This window comes from Uloborus diversus, chromosome 6, assembly GCF_026930045.1.
Source record: "Uloborus diversus isolate 005 chromosome 6, Udiv.v.3.1, whole genome shotgun sequence".
NCBI lineage: Eukaryota > Metazoa > Arthropoda > Arachnida > Araneae > Uloboridae > Uloborus > Uloborus diversus.
The window spans coordinates 66,848,533-66,863,086 of record NC_072736.1 but is presented as its reverse complement, the minus strand read 5'-3'; the positions used below and the strand labels follow the sequence as shown (position 1 = coordinate 66,863,086).

General features: G+C 34.1%; 1 protein-coding gene across 1 annotated transcript in view; it reads right to left on the bottom strand.

The window, feature by feature from the left end:
- Window positions 1-229: 229 nt before the first annotated feature.
- The window catches only part of LOC129223798 (heparan sulfate glucosamine 3-O-sulfotransferase 3A1-like), a 125,420-nt gene continuing 111,095 nt past the window's right edge, over window positions 230-14,554 (bottom strand). The window contains exons 3-5 of the mRNA XM_054858154.1: window positions 3,393-3,611; window positions 2,380-2,536; window positions 230-699 (exon numbers count right to left, since the gene is read on the bottom strand). Coding sequence (XP_054714129.1) covers window positions 454-699; window positions 2,380-2,536; window positions 3,393-3,611 — 622 coding nt within the window. The 3' untranslated portion in view covers window positions 230-453. The remainder of the gene's footprint in view (window positions 700-2,379; window positions 2,537-3,392; window positions 3,612-14,554) is intronic.

Below are 14,554 nucleotides of genomic sequence, written 5' to 3'. Positions count from 1 at the left end.
TATTTATTCCATTAGCTGTTAGAGGTGCCAGCTTCTTCCTCACAAATTATTAAATGCCTATAATTATTTTAAAACAATTTACTCATGGAATTCCCAGCCGTTTTGTTCTTTTGGAAATACGTTGATCATCAAACAAACTAACAAACTCCAGAAAGATATTGTAATTTTAAATTAAAAACATTTATTTTTTCTCCTTGCTGGACTGATTCATTTGGTAGCGACTTAACTGGGCGCTTGCCAATTTTCCACACCAAACATGATCGGACACTATTTCTTCCAGGTATGTATAATCTGTGGTTGCCGATTTGCTAGGTGATGAATTTATTGCTGGCACTTTCATCAACCACATCACGAGTGGAAGACATTGTAGCGATTGAAATTGTTTTTGAACCAGATCGTAGTTCTCGTAATTTCAGTCAACAAATAAATTTTGTAAGCTGGCCCTTACAAATTTCAAGTCCACTGGAAGTCCCTGCCGACCATCCGATAGAACTTTTGGTTGAAAGGCCTGAAGAAGTCTCTCAGCCTCTGCAGAGAAGAGGTTGCCACTTGTGGATGCGAACGTCCTTTAGTTTTTCCCAGGCACCGGGGCACTTCGCTGCGGGGAGATTTCCTCAAGCAAGGGAACCCTTTGCTCTGATTGAAGAAAAAGTGTTGTGGACCAATCAATGGTCGAATTTTTAGGAACTTTTGCACTGCCTAAAAATAAGGAAAGGAGGAAAAAATTACACTTATGTACAACACTAATGTAAAACGTTTGATTAATTTAACGTAAATCACAGATTGGTTTGGAGTTGATGTTTACTATGGTAGGTAAAAATCCTTGCGAAATTTAAAATTAATTATCACTTTCTACATATATTTTGAACATAGGCATAAAAATAAAAGAAAAGAAAAATGTTGCAAAAATAAAGTCCCCCCCCCCCTCCACACACACACAAAAAAAAAAGAAAAGAAAAAAAAAAGAAGAAGAAGAAGAAAAGAAAAACAAATTTTATTTGGGTTCAAAAAATTAAACTAAATAAACACCAGAAAAAAATGAAGAAACATACAGAAAATACTTTGAAACATTACGTTAAGAAGCTGTACTGCGTTGACGGGTAAGATAGACAGTAGCGGATTTTACGGGGGGGGGGGGGGCAACGGGCCCATGCCCCCGAAAAGGATGAATTAGTTTTTCTACTTTATTTACTATTTTTGAATTGACTTCTCTTTTGCATTTTTTATATATATAGTTGATTAAAAAGAGCAAAAAAACACACAGCATATTTTGAGTAAAAGTATTTTTGTTTACTAAAGAAGTAGTACTGGAGTCAGAGGCCTAAAGTGGCAGAATACATTTTACTCACCGGTTTCGAAATCAAGGGAACGTGCTGTCGCGATTCGTCCACTAATTCTTCTTTGGTTGAATAAATAATTAAGGTTTTTTAAAAAATGTGGAGGCGCACCTAAAAGAGTCATTTTGATCAGGAACCTATTTGCGAAATAATAGATTTCTTTTCCAGCTTATAAAAAATGCAAAATGAAAGAAATCATATATTAGTTCTTGAAAAAAAAAACATGATTATTAATGAAAACGGCATGTCGTACTAATATGTTATCTCAAAGGTATTATGGTTTTAAAAATAAATCAGCCACTGCTTTGGAATTCACACAGAAATAGTTTCTGAATGCAATTCAAGTTATATGTAACGAAGCTATGATTTTTTTAATCAGATAATATTTTATAGTAAGAATATAAATTTAGTTATAAAAAATCAAATGAGGAAGGGGTTTATTTAATAACCTTGCCCAAGTGTTATAAGTTTAGTATTTCATAGGTTTGAAACATTAAAGATGTTCTCCGTCCACATTCAAAATGTATTAGTACAGCATAATATTTGTGTACTTAGAAGTCGATTCATTAACCTACCGGAATCCTTTAAAAAGCATTTAAAAATAAAGTCATGAAAACTATGTTATGAAACATCGAATGTGTGTATGGGGGAGGGGGCTGTTCAATTTCCCGGGCCCCCTCCAAAAGATTTTTCTGTATCCGCCCCTGAAGATAGATTAGATGTAAAGATAGAAATGCGCCAATCGGCTACGTGTTTGGCTTGGACAACAACAAATTGTTGCCAAGCAAATGGCTAATGCGAACACTATTGGTTTACTTTTTTTTTAAACTTCCGGAAAAGTTCCAAAAAGTAGCATAAGGGCAAAACCTTCTGTCATATTGTTTACTCTCAGTCTATCTTTTCTAAGAACACAGTATAGTTTAGCTTGTGTGTCAAACTACTATACTGCCGGTTTCCAATGTGTGACATATGCTTTTAGAAACGTTAAAAAATATCTCAGTTTTCTTTATTTTTTTTCAAAGTTTGTTGAAATGAACCAAACCTGCAGCTCTTGGACGGGGTCTGCAACCAGTCTTTCTCCACTGACCACATGGATTTGGCTCAGGGGGAAGAAGCGCATCCATCGCTCCAAGTGTTTGGCATATTGACCAATGCGAATGGCTGTCCAGTCGGCATCTACCAATCCGGTGCTCGCATTCCTGTGAAGGAAACGACATTAAAAACTAAGCTACTCCATAAAAACACTTTTAAGACTCCGTACATCATACAATTGCAATTACTAATGAAAAAATACGAGAATAAATTTAGATTTCAAATTTTCTCGGATTTTGTAGTTTCCGAAAAACAGAAGCAGAAACTAAAATATATTTTCTGTGCCGAAAAAATATGCGCTAGCTCAGAGTAATTTTATAAACAAACAACCAAAAAAACAATATTTGTATTCACTTTCAAAATCAAAAGTAGAACTATATGTACCGCGGAAATCATATTGTCTCCCAATATATTTTTTGAAAATCAAGTTTCCATAAATTAATGAGGTTTAATTTTATGCGTTCAACTCCTTTTTAAAGCTCATTTTCTTCTTCTATAGTGCAAAGCCTTTTAGAAGAAAAAAAACTGCATGACCTGGAATGAGGATTTATGTTGTAAATAGGACTATAGCTTTTTTTCCCTCATGATCCTGCCTTTTAAATTCATCCATTGTTTTTAATAATTTCGTTGTTTTAGCCCCCCTTCCCCCTTTAAATCAGGCAGCGTCAAAGGCTTTCCCTTTTGCAGGTCTACTGCGATTCTCAATATAGCATCCATTCTTGTTACACCACTATCGCGGACAGCGTTGCCACAAGATTTTTGACTCGCAGTTTTCCCACCAGATGGAGGCACCAGTGCTGTCTTCAGTACGAAACTGCTCTAGGGATTTCATTTTGCCAAGAGTACTCAAAACCAAACGAGTACTGGGGGGATCTTTTTCATGTCACATAATAATGCGATAAGGACGCGACAAAAGGCACTCTGGTTTTCTAAGCCACACAATTGCATTTTGAGAAATCTTACCTGAAAGCCATGTCTTCGAATGTCCTTGTGTCCTGAGGTCTCTTGCTCGATGCCTGGGCATAGTCCGACAAGGCTCTCGTGACGGGATCCCTAACAACCAATAGGAGTAATAAGTTGCGGGACATATTGGCTATCCTTTGAGGCGCGCCAGGAGTCACCAAATAACCTGGAGTTTTTTCCATGGTGAGCTGACCATCCACACTCACAGGCATTTGAGATCTAAATAGAAATTAACAATTATGTTTATGCATTTCTTATTGTTAACCTATGAGAAAGTTCAAAGCCTTTAATAAAAAGATAAGCAACGATCGACGAAAGCATTTTGATTTCAAACCAATCATCCATTCTAGAAACATCTATATGAATTTAACTTAATTCTGCAATCAAAATTAAGGATTTATAATTTTACTCGCACAAATTCAACAGAAGAAATATTTTCAAGACACTATATTTTGGCCGTTGCATAGTTAGAATTTGCTTCTATCAGACCATCAGTTTCTATAATTATGAATGTATTAGGCAAAAATGTAATGGCTGATACACTGTTGCTGAATTGAAGTTTTTTTTTTCATTTGTCAAAATCCTCCCCCCCCCCCCTTTCATGAGAATAATACCAGAGCAGATATTGAAAAAAAAAAAATGCTTCATATTGAACGGAAATGCAATAAAGACAAGCCCGTCATTTGACATTTTTCTACGGTGGGGGGGGGGGGGGGGGGATTATATTTAATACATATTCTGTCGAAAAAAAGAAAAACACCAGGAAGAGGAGATGTTGCCACAAATTGAAACGTTATAAAAGAAACGTCGAAGCAACTTTATTTAAAAATGTATTAGATATGAATAGCAATTTGATCATGGAGCAGAAGTCATGAATATCTTCATTTTTTGAACTCTTAAATAGTGTTACTGTAACTACTGTACAGTAGTACTGTTATATTGCATCATTTTAGTATTACTACATGCTGCGCGCACTGTGTTGTTTTACCCCCGTGTGTCTTTCCCTCCCGTTGGTCATTCATTTTGTGCATCTTAAAGTATTTCATGTTCAATAAAACAGTTTTTTATTTTTTAAATACAGTAAATGTTCAGTTCCATATGCAAAAAACTAGTGTATGGTTGAGAAATGCTTTTGAGCAGTTTGAGGAGTGTTTATAAGTGTCTAAACGAATTTGGTAAGCTTAAAAAAAAATTGTATGCATATATTTTTCCACAACGCGAAATTTCGACTTACGCGAGGAGTCTTGGAACGCATCCCTCGCGTAAGTCGGGACTCAGGGGCGGCATTTCAACATTTCATTTGGGGGGTCGAGTTTTTTTAAACATGAATTTTCTCAATGTAGAATAAAATACAAGTACATTTTTTTTCAAGTAAGGTCATTAAAGAAATTCAAATTTTACTATCCACACTTTTAATTTATTTTATAGTCAGCTATAACAGAAAAGATCTTGATACTACCGTTTCTAAAGTAAATTTTTAATGCACGATTTTTGGAATCCAGAAGAAGAGGAAATCTTGATACTATATTCCGTCAATATCCAGCGGCATGCTCTTGGCAGTATAGCTGAAGATGAAAGTCTCGCTTGTCCCATCATGCACCAAAAAAAAAAATCTCTAACCTTCTGAGGCACGAAAATGATCTTTCACAGTTAGCTGAGTTGATTGGAATCGGTGAAAAAACAATTTAAGCTACAAAGTTATGTTAGAAAACGCATCTTTAAAAATTTTCTCTTAAAAAAAAAAAAAAAAAAAAAAAAAAAAAAAAAACATGCAAGTTTAAAATTTGTGCTCTAGTCTTTATTTTTTATCATTGAAGTACACTGGCTCTTCATAAAACAATTCTTTTTGCTTCGTTCAACAACTTTTACTTGTAACTGAAATATTTTATTTATCTTGTTCAATAACCTGCACATATAATATTGAACTTAGATTTATCACTAAATCTTGTGTTAATTTCATTAGAAACTGAATGAATCTATTATTTGATACAAAATATTGAGTCAATCATTTGACTTTGCATCATCATGTGGATTTTTGTCACATTTTTATTTATTTATTTTTTAATGTTTCTAATAAATCCAAATTAACAAGAAGCTCTTAATAGGAGCTCGATCAAGAGTTCTAGCTTTAACTTTTGAAGACCATTTTGTGCCTCATCCAGCAAAAGTATCTGTTGATGCACGATTTTTTTTTCAAAAATAGCGTGTCTTTTGTAAGAAGTTTCCATGAAAGTATACAATGTATTGAACTGCTCAAATATGCCTCTTAACAGGAGGAATCAATGTTCACTCACTAACTGAACGTATATTTAAAATATGAGCGCAACAATGAACTCAAAATACCAAGAAACTTCTCGTAAAAATCGGGCCAGTCACACTGCACTGCCCTTTCACATTAGAAGCAGAAGCATCATCTTAACACTGTACTTACAAGTATGAGGCATTTAAACCATGTGAGGAAATTTCTTCTTTAGTTAAAACAAACTTATTCTCCATCTATTTTTTTATTATGAAAGCTCTGAAAATGATTCATGAATTTCAAAGTTTTGATCCAAATAGCGAAAAACACTTGCTCGTGGCTGGACAGGTCTCGAGTTTCATCAACTTTTACTAAAGATCATCTGCAGATTTTTTTTTTTTTTTTTTTTTTTTTAAACTTCCTATTGCATATGATCACTGATTTGCGCGTTAGGTAAATTGAATTTCCTGATTTCTTAACATTCTGCGCAAAATAGGGGGGGGAGGTGCAACCGCCCCCTCTTGCTCCCCCTATTTGCCGCCCCTGTCGGGACTCGACTGTATTAGAAACAGCATGACACTGCGACGCCTGTCGCAGGTCGCAGATTTTTGAGGAGGTTTGTAGACTTTTTGAATTGGAAAGATTTCTTTTTTCGCATTTTCACGAATTTATCAAATTTAAATACGAAAAATACAGTTTAAAGTGAAATAGAAAGAAAGTAAAAAAAAAAAAAAGCGCCTAATAAAATGTATGCTGCAGTCCACAGTTGTCAAGAATGTCAAAAGCACTTGGTCCAGTACCTGTCTTCTATTTTATTCAGATGTTTTAGCCTTCGTTTCACTCATTAGCATTTTATTTTCAAGTATTGGTTCGCATAATAAGTGTTGCGACTTATCTTATGCTCGTCCACCTTGTAGACTATTTTTGGGTTTTTTAATCTCCGTCGCAGACTACTGAAAAAAAATCTGCTCTTGAAAATGAAATTATGCTAAGAAAATTGTTTCTGATACATAATATTAAGAATGAAATATCGCTATCTTCATATGAGTTTTTTTTATGTTGAGAGTCCTTTTTATCAAGTGAAAATAACATAAAATTAAGTCACTGCGTCATTATTGTTAATTTTTATCAAATAGAATGAAAATTACACGGGAAGTTTAGATTACAACGGAAACTACACCAACTCAATCTTTGATGAAATGAAAGATAAAAAGAAAAAAATGATTTATACTCTTACGGGAATTACGAGAAATAACGATGAGTCAGGACGATGATATATATTTCAAGGACGAGTATGCGTTGCAGACTGTTTTATCAAGATATGTAGGATGAGTTTGCCTCATTTTTGCTTTTGATAAGAATTTAAAAAAAAAAAAAAAAAAAAAAAAACTAATGAACTCAGAGACTGCGAAATTTCTGTTCCTATTATTTATTTATTTATTTGACAACTCTGGATTCTTATCAAATTTAGTAATGATAGCCCGCGGAATGTATGGTTGCATAATTCATTTCCAGAGCTGTTTTGCATGCGTTTGAACTCAGTTTCCCAAAGTGTGCTTTGCTACAAAACACCTGGTAACCTGAATAAAGATGGATATTTATTTTAAATTAAAAAAATATAGATATAAATATGACACACAAAACTATTTCATTGAGAATTTTTTAGCCCTCCAAACAGTAAAAATTTCGAGTTGAAATTATTGAATGAACATATTAAGCAAAAAAAAAAAAAAAAAAAAACGCAAAACTATATTCAGTGCGCTCGCACCGATTCTGGGATACTATATAGTGCTCTAGCACTCTGCAAACCTTTTTATTGGCAACAAACACACGGTAAAAACAATTTAGAAACATTCCTGGAAAATAATGGGCAGCTTTTGTACCCAATTTGTGCCAGTAACTTATCTTTCAAAAAACGGTAAAAAAAATTCCACTAAAATGCATTTTCTTAAATCGTTTTACAATCAATTAAGCCAAGGTCATACCCAGGTTCTGGAAAAACTTGGTGCATCTCTCACAAGAAAATCAGTACATTTTTTAAAAGTAGTAGTTTCCTACACAACATTGAAAGAAAGAAATGTTCCCTATTTTCGTGGCCCTAAAATTGTGGTGCCTGGTTCACGGATTTGCAGAGCCGTGCCTTAATCAGGCTCTGCTCCCCCCGCCCCCTTCTGCATAAGCAATCAGGGTACACAAGTACTCAGGGGCATCCCGAACATCAAATTTTTGGGAGGGCGGAAATTTTCAATTTGCTTAATAGAACTCCAAATTATGACGAATGATGATAATTTTGCCGAATTGTCAGACAAAGTGTGACGAATAAAGACATTTTTGGAAGGTCACGGTGACCTCCCTATCATCGGGACGCCCTTGATCATACTTACTAACTAATTTTTATTGAACAAAAATATAATCAAAACTTTTTAGCAGTGCAGCTGCCCTTAGTAATAAGAGAAGGAAGAGAAGTATGTTTCTATTATAATTCAGCTGGAACTCCACACGTCTCGTGAGCTGAGCATAAAATGTTGCAATGATCCAGAAAAACGAAAGTCACGGGGGTCGGCGATAGTCCTTCCTTGTCGTCACGGCTTGAGTGGGATTACGGAAGTTTACTTCCAGTATTCAAGGGCCACTTCACTTGCTTTTTTCTCATGCCAGAGAAGCATGTCCGCCAGCGTCATCCGATTCAAGATGACCTAAAAATAGTCATGAAGAGAATAGTCACGAAAGAACCTACAACTCAAACCGTCGTTGTCTAGGACAGTTCTGTTTGTGTCTCAGACTTTGTGTCTTCTTAATCTAATAATGCAACTATAGGCTACGACATTATAGGCTTTTGAATGAGACATTACACCTCACCTCTGAGCCGAATTATCTGCCAGGTAATTTATTCTAGAATGACACCTCATAGATGCTTCAGCAACTTGCTGAAGAATGATAACTTCCGTGGTCTAGAGTCTAGAATAATGATCTTGTGGAATGAAATAGCAGGGGACATGGGTTGTTCATAAAGTCTTGCATTTATGAAGAAAAATGAATTAAAAAAAATATTTAAGATTTATGCATAAATATTCTTTGATTTTGATTCTTATCTTATCATATTTTCTCCCCATTGGTACAATATTAGCTAAAGGTACGTAGGTGGCGCTAACATCGAAAAATGAAAATGGCATCTATGAAAGAAAAAACTTCCAGGGGTTGCCATGAGAGGGGTTTTAAGGATCACCCGCTCCCCTCCCCGAAGGACCTTTGGTTTTGATACATATTACCAATTCTAGTATGACTGTTTATAGCCGTGTAAGGACTTTTGTGATCAAACCCTCACCCCACAGAAGGTGCGCTAGCACCTGGCAAAACTTCAAAATCGCCTAAATCTACTCACAGCTACAATAGGTGCATACGTGTATTAATGTTGTGAAAAAACTTTTTTGACACGGATTAAAGAAAAACGAAACAAAACTGAATTATAATTTTATCTGAAGTAGTTTTTTTTCCAATTTAACCAGTCATTTTTTTCCCGGTAATGTTAGGGAGAGGAGAGAATCGAGATCCACCCTCGGTAATTTTCCGAGGGAAAGCCAAAATTGCGTTTATAAATTACGAACCCTTCCCTCTCCTCTCCTTAACACAATCTTAGTTCTGGGATTTTAAATTTCGAAAATTTGCCGGTGAGAAATCCTCGAAACCTTCTATTTTTGAGTGAGTACTATACTTGTGATTTAGGCTCATATTTTATGTTGCCAGTTCACATCTAGTAATGAATCCCTCCTAAAAGAGACAGTGAATCCACTCTGTATCTGCATTTGAAAAAATTAAGGGGTAGCTGATATCTCCCTAAAAATCCCCCCCCCCCCCCCAAAAAAAAACACTCAAGGCTATAGTCAGTTTTTTAAGGTTAAGTTTCTTATGTGTAGAACATTTATTTACCCCGACAGGTCATACATTCCACCTGGAGAAGGTCGTACATAGAAAGTACAACTCTATCTCGATTTGCATATTCTAAAGTGCTTCCGGTTACTCGTAGAAACTGTTGATGTATGCCTATCAATTATGGTATCAACCGTTGACATTTTTGGCAGTTGCTATTCATCAAACTGTCACACCAGAAGGTCACTAGTTGCTGTAGATTAATTGCTCGTTTTGTAGTGCATTTGCCTTCGTAAGAAGAATGACACAGGAATTAAAGCAACTTCTTTGCCCCGCAAATCAGAAATTCAACGGACGAGACTTCACGAAATTATAGCGCCAATTCCCACAAAACTCACCAGTAGTTCCCTCACTCATGCCTGTCCCGATGGGAGGTCACTGGGACCTCCCCAAAGTTTTTTTATTCGGCTAATTTTGTCTGAAGATTCAACAAATTTGGAGACAAAATTACAATGTTACAATTTTTAAACAACAGAATATCCATTTTTATAAAATATACGTATATGTGCATACCCGTTTTTTATCAATGGCAAAATTTTGTGACTCATTCGGCAAATCGAATAATTTTTCCTCTCCCAAAAATTTCAATTGAAGGCGCCCCTGCCCCCACTAACTCCCTTTCACTCCAATTTAAAATGAATTTCTTAACACTATTGCTGGAAGTAAATACAACTGCCACTTTTATCACTTATGTTTTCCTTTAGATAAAAATATTTTTTTTCAAACATAAATACAGTGCAAATTAACTGGCAAAAGTTTTCATTGATAAACAATCACTAAAAATACATTTCAGGAAGAACGTATCCATTTCAACCTTTTTCTTACAATTTTAGAACGCTTTTCAAGATCAGCGTGTCTTAACCTTTTAGTTACCACCGAAAAAATTCGTGTAGCGGACTGGTGCGGTTTTTCTTTCTCTGTCTTTCTCTAGGGGAAAAAAAAGAAGAAAAAAGGCTAAGTTTCTAAGAATTATTACATAAGTTTACGACATTTTTTTTACATGATTTACTTGCAATAATATTTAATTACAAAGGCTTTTTCTTTTTCTTTCGTTTCCTCCCCCCCTCCCCCCAGAAACCCGATCTTGGACAACTTCTTTGCTGAATGTGCTCCAAATAGCTCTGTACCGTGATATTGCCCACCAAGTACTAATTTACAGAGAAAAAAAAAACGCTTATGGAAATTCATGGATTGAGCTGGTTACGCCTGAATTATAATAAATAAGTAGATAAAACTTAACCACACTAGTAAGTAAAAAATAACGTATAACGAAAATTATTTTATTTTGAATCCAAAAATCATTTTACGCAGACAGGTATAAGTCCCAGAAGACCGGTCTAATTTTCCCGCGGACCTGAGTTTGAGAATACTTGTTACAGATCATTTCGTTTCTCGTATCAAATTAGTCACATCACATATAAATTTTCTATCTCGATAATGACTATCTGTTTGCAATGCACTAGCTTCGTAGGTAGTCGCGTGATTTTTCTTTCAAGAAAGGTTTCAGTATTTCAAAAGAAAAACAAGCATTCAAAAATACTTTGCTTAAACGATTTTTAAAAGGTATATTGAAAATAGAACATCAAAATATGAAAATTTAGTCAAGAGCAGGAAAAATAAGGTCGTTTTATTTTTTTTTAATTTATTTATTTTATTTATTTATTTATTTATTTGTAAAATGTATTCAAATTTATTATTTATCTTTATTTGATACTTCATTGAATATTGGACAGAATTTCAACTTCTTAAGAACTAAGTATGAAAAAAAAAAAAAGAAGACGACAACTGCTTTGCATACGAATGCATGTGTTTTATAATAACATCAAAAACTGAAAGTTCATTCATAAAATAGCATCCTTTTATAAATAGTGCGGAATGATGTGTAGTTGAACTCCTACCATTGAGTGTAAGATTAAATTTCTACGCTCAATATAAATTTCTTATTTCCAGTTAAATGTATTTAGATTCTTAATTTGTCTTCATTAGCAACTTTAAAAGAAGGTTCTACACATTAAATAAATAAAAATATTTATAAAAATTGTACATCACTGCACTCATTTCAAGGGGGAAGAAAAAGAAAAACGGGACCTTTTTATAATTTAGGGTGCTATATATATTAAAGTCAAACAGCATAAGCGTTGCAAATAAAAACTTCCCCATTTTAAGCTTGAGCATTTATTAATGACGTAGAAATATGAAACATAAGCTGAAACTTTTTTTCCGTTCTTTTTTCTTTTTTGAAGTTTTCATAAATTTTACCCCATCACCGTTTTAGCCCGGAAAGAGAAGTTCTCGGTACGTATTTTAAACTCAACCTTCAACACCGCTACGCGTCTAGGAAATGCAAGTTACAGTTGCTTCGAAACGTATACCAAAAACATCGGGAGTAAAAAATGGCTTTGGACATGACAGATGACACCGGCAGAGGGCGTTACAGAGCGGCAGTCTTTGATGGTTCCAGTGAAGGGCGGAGTTGATTCACGCCCACCGTTGAACAGTTCTTTTATGGGGCTGCCCCGGAAAACGCCCTAGTGCCCTTGTTGTTCTTGGGGATCTGTGGGAATGGAGGAGAGAATTTATAGCAATAATTTGCATTCCGACTGAAGTTAAAAGGCTGTAAATTGTAGAAAATGAAAGGTTCTTACTTTTAGCATTTATACTGGAGTAGATAAAAGCGTTTCTTAAAATTGCGATATAAATAAATGGGTGACTTCACATAGCACGTCAAAAATATCTTCAAAAAAAAAAAAAATAATAATAATAATAATAAATAAAATAGTTCACTAACTGTTTTAAATCACTAAAAATAATTTGAGTAATAAATTGAATCATGCAATACATTTTTCTCTCCTTGTCTTTATTTCAAACAATAGCAAAAAAAAGTAAAGTGTATAATTTTTGAATGCCACTATTTTTCGTCTTGTTTCATCAAAGGAAAAAAAAAAGCCTAGTTTCATTTAACGGTCGGCTGGCGAAACTTTTTTTTTTTAAATTAAGAATCATTATTAAATTCTCTCTCTGTATATATGTATATATATTTTTTAACGATGCAAAATTCTGAAAAAAACGACAATTTCACTGCACCAAAAAAAAAAAAAAAAAAAAAATCTAAAAAGGCAATTTACAAAAGCAAAATGAGATTATATTTATTCAAATAAAATTATATATATTTTAAAAATACAATTGCTAAATGAACGAAACATTGGTCAGTTATATTTCTTCAGTTCCCCAATGTTTTTGAAATTACTTGTAACTTGTAATCAATTTCGAAGTGTCTGCGCAATTTCGTATAGAAGAGTATTACGTTACCCCGAAATTCGAACTTTCCCCCAAATTTAAAAATAGATGATCTCGAGGCAAGAATGTGATATGCCACATGGATATGATGTGAATTTTCAGTAGGCCAATTTCTAACTTATAAAAATATTTGTATAATTTTTCAAATGTATTATACATTCCAGATGTTGCAATACTAAAACCAGATATGTTTTTATCCAATTGACATGATCCATTGTCATATTTATTTCAATTTTAGTTATAAGAAACAAAAATTTTGATCGAAAAGTCACTTCTTGTGGCTTGTCACATTTTCCCCCCGACCCTTCAATTATAAGATTAGCATCAAATTCAGTTTCGACAGAACTGAAAATTTTAAAACTGCGTATTCATTACAAATTTTAAGAAATGTTTCTGAAATCTTAGGATTTAACCTCTTTAGTTTTAAATAGCATGACAAAGGGCTGTTGGTCCGTAAATTATGAATATTTATCGAGATATAAAAAGTATTTTACAAAAGTTCTTCATAATGTTTAGACAATAATAACATAATTGTAGAGATTATAACGTTAAGATAAGGACATAATTGCGGATAATAGTGTTGAAATAATAATGACATTATTGTAGATAATAATGTTATAATATTTAACAGAGAAAAAGGTTACAGAAATTGAACTTTGAGATGTAAACATCACTAAAAGCACTAAAGTAGCTACACGAGCTCATAAAAGGACACCAAATAAAAAAAAACTTCACTTCTCTATTATGCTTCAGTCCTTATCATTACAGCTTGACAAGAAAACTTATACTGAGTTTGCTTTAGCTGATAAATTAAAGAAGACAAATATCTCGGTTGTTTAGGCTAAAAGCATAACTGTCAACGAAATCCAAAAGCTTAATCATTGATAACTATGAGATTAGTGAAGATAATAGGTTGTAACAGATGGGGGGCTGATCCAATTCAAGGAAAATTTACAAGTTACTTAGTTCTACAAGAAAATAAAACACACCAGAACAGGGGTTCACGACATTCTTAACACCACGATCATAAGCGGCTTGTAAAGGAGGGGAAAGGGGGCAACTTCTTTCTCACTTTCAACTGTATGGATCCTCGCCCCCTCACGTTTCAGAATTAAAAATTTACGACCGCCTGAAAAATATATTTTTTTTAAAGCTGATTGATTTATGTCATGAAAATTAAAACTAAAAATTTCAAACAAAGGAACTTTTCTCATGTTAATTCATGAAAGTGGAAGTTTTAGTTGGGAAGAGGGGAGTCAACGGTGGGGCCATCCGTCCCGAATTCGGATGCAACATTCCAAATTTGGCAGTTCGTTTAATCAGTAATGTTAAAAATTTATCAATATATCCCACTTTTACAAAAAAAAAAAAAAAAAATCTGCTTCAGAGACACCCCCCCCCAACACCCCTTTACACCTCTTGCATCCCCCCCCCCTTTAGATACAGCAGCCGTCTATCAAGGACGGATCCAGAATTTTTTCAAGGGAGGGGCGATTGATTTGTATAACTTATTTTTTACTATTTAAGGGAGACCGGGGATAGTTGGCGAACTTTTTAAACTTTATTCTTCTAAAGGTTCTAAACAAAATAGAAAATTTTTCTTTTATTGCTTGGATAATCTGTATAGTATCAGCAATAAAGTCGTATTTTTGTTTTGACAGTATTATGCTTTGTCTATTTTTTTACATTATTTTTTGTG